At 46.8% G+C, this 711-nt stretch overlaps 1 protein-coding gene across 1 annotated transcript in view; it reads left to right on the top strand.

Annotated features, from left to right (window-relative positions):
• Window positions 1-498: 498 nt before the first annotated feature.
• Window positions 499-711, top strand: part of lrrc7 (leucine rich repeat containing 7) — a 62,000-nt gene continuing 61,787 nt past the window's right edge. The window contains 1 exon segment of the mRNA XM_084065857.1: window positions 499-693. Coding sequence (XP_083921983.1) covers window positions 505-693 — 189 coding nt within the window. The 5' untranslated portion in view covers window positions 499-504.

The raw sequence follows: 711 nt of genomic DNA, 5'->3' as shown, positions 1-711 counted from the left end.
CTCTGCTTTTGAGCTATAGAAAACAACTACTTTTTTTTGCTTAAAAGTCACACCTACGGTTAAGGCGCATACCACGGCTCTAAGGCTGTTAAGGCTGCTCTAATGCTCGCTGTCAGGCTGACAGCGAGTTGCGGGTTCAAGTCCGACGTTCAAGTCCCAAGCCCGACAACCTTTGCTGCATGTCACTCTCCGTCTCTCTCCCTGTTTCCTGTCTCTCTCTGTACTGTATACTATCGATAAAGGCAGAAAAGACCCAAAAATATATTTAAAAATATAATGACTCACACCTACAATTGGTGCAGTCGTTAATGCCTAATCATAAAGCTCAGACGTAGGAGCATGATGATGTTTTGTTTTGAGATGTCAAACCCTGCCCATACCCTTGTAACTATGCTATTTTACATGCAGCCAAAATGCTAAACTATATTTTGCTGTTGAGATACTTGACTATCTATTGACACAATCCCTCTCTCTCTCTCCCCCCCCACAGTGCAGTGTCTTGAAATGACCACTAAGCGGAAGCTGATTGGCCGGCTGGTGCCGTGCCGTTGTTTCCGTGGTGAAGAGGAAGTGATCTCGGTGCTGGACTACTCCCACTGCAGCCTACAGCAAGTCCCCAAGGAGATCTTCAGCTTTGAGAGAACTCTGGAGGAGCTCTACCTCGACGCCAACCAGATAGAGGAACTACCCAAGGTATCTTCCAGCCCTTCC

This window comes from Gymnoscopelus microlampas (genome assembly GCF_963454915.1).
Source record: "Gymnoscopelus microlampas genome assembly, chromosome: 9".
Classification (NCBI taxonomy): Eukaryota; Metazoa; Chordata; class Actinopteri; order Myctophiformes; family Myctophidae; genus Gymnoscopelus; species Gymnoscopelus microlampas.
This window is presented reverse-complemented; position numbering and strand designations above follow the sequence as displayed.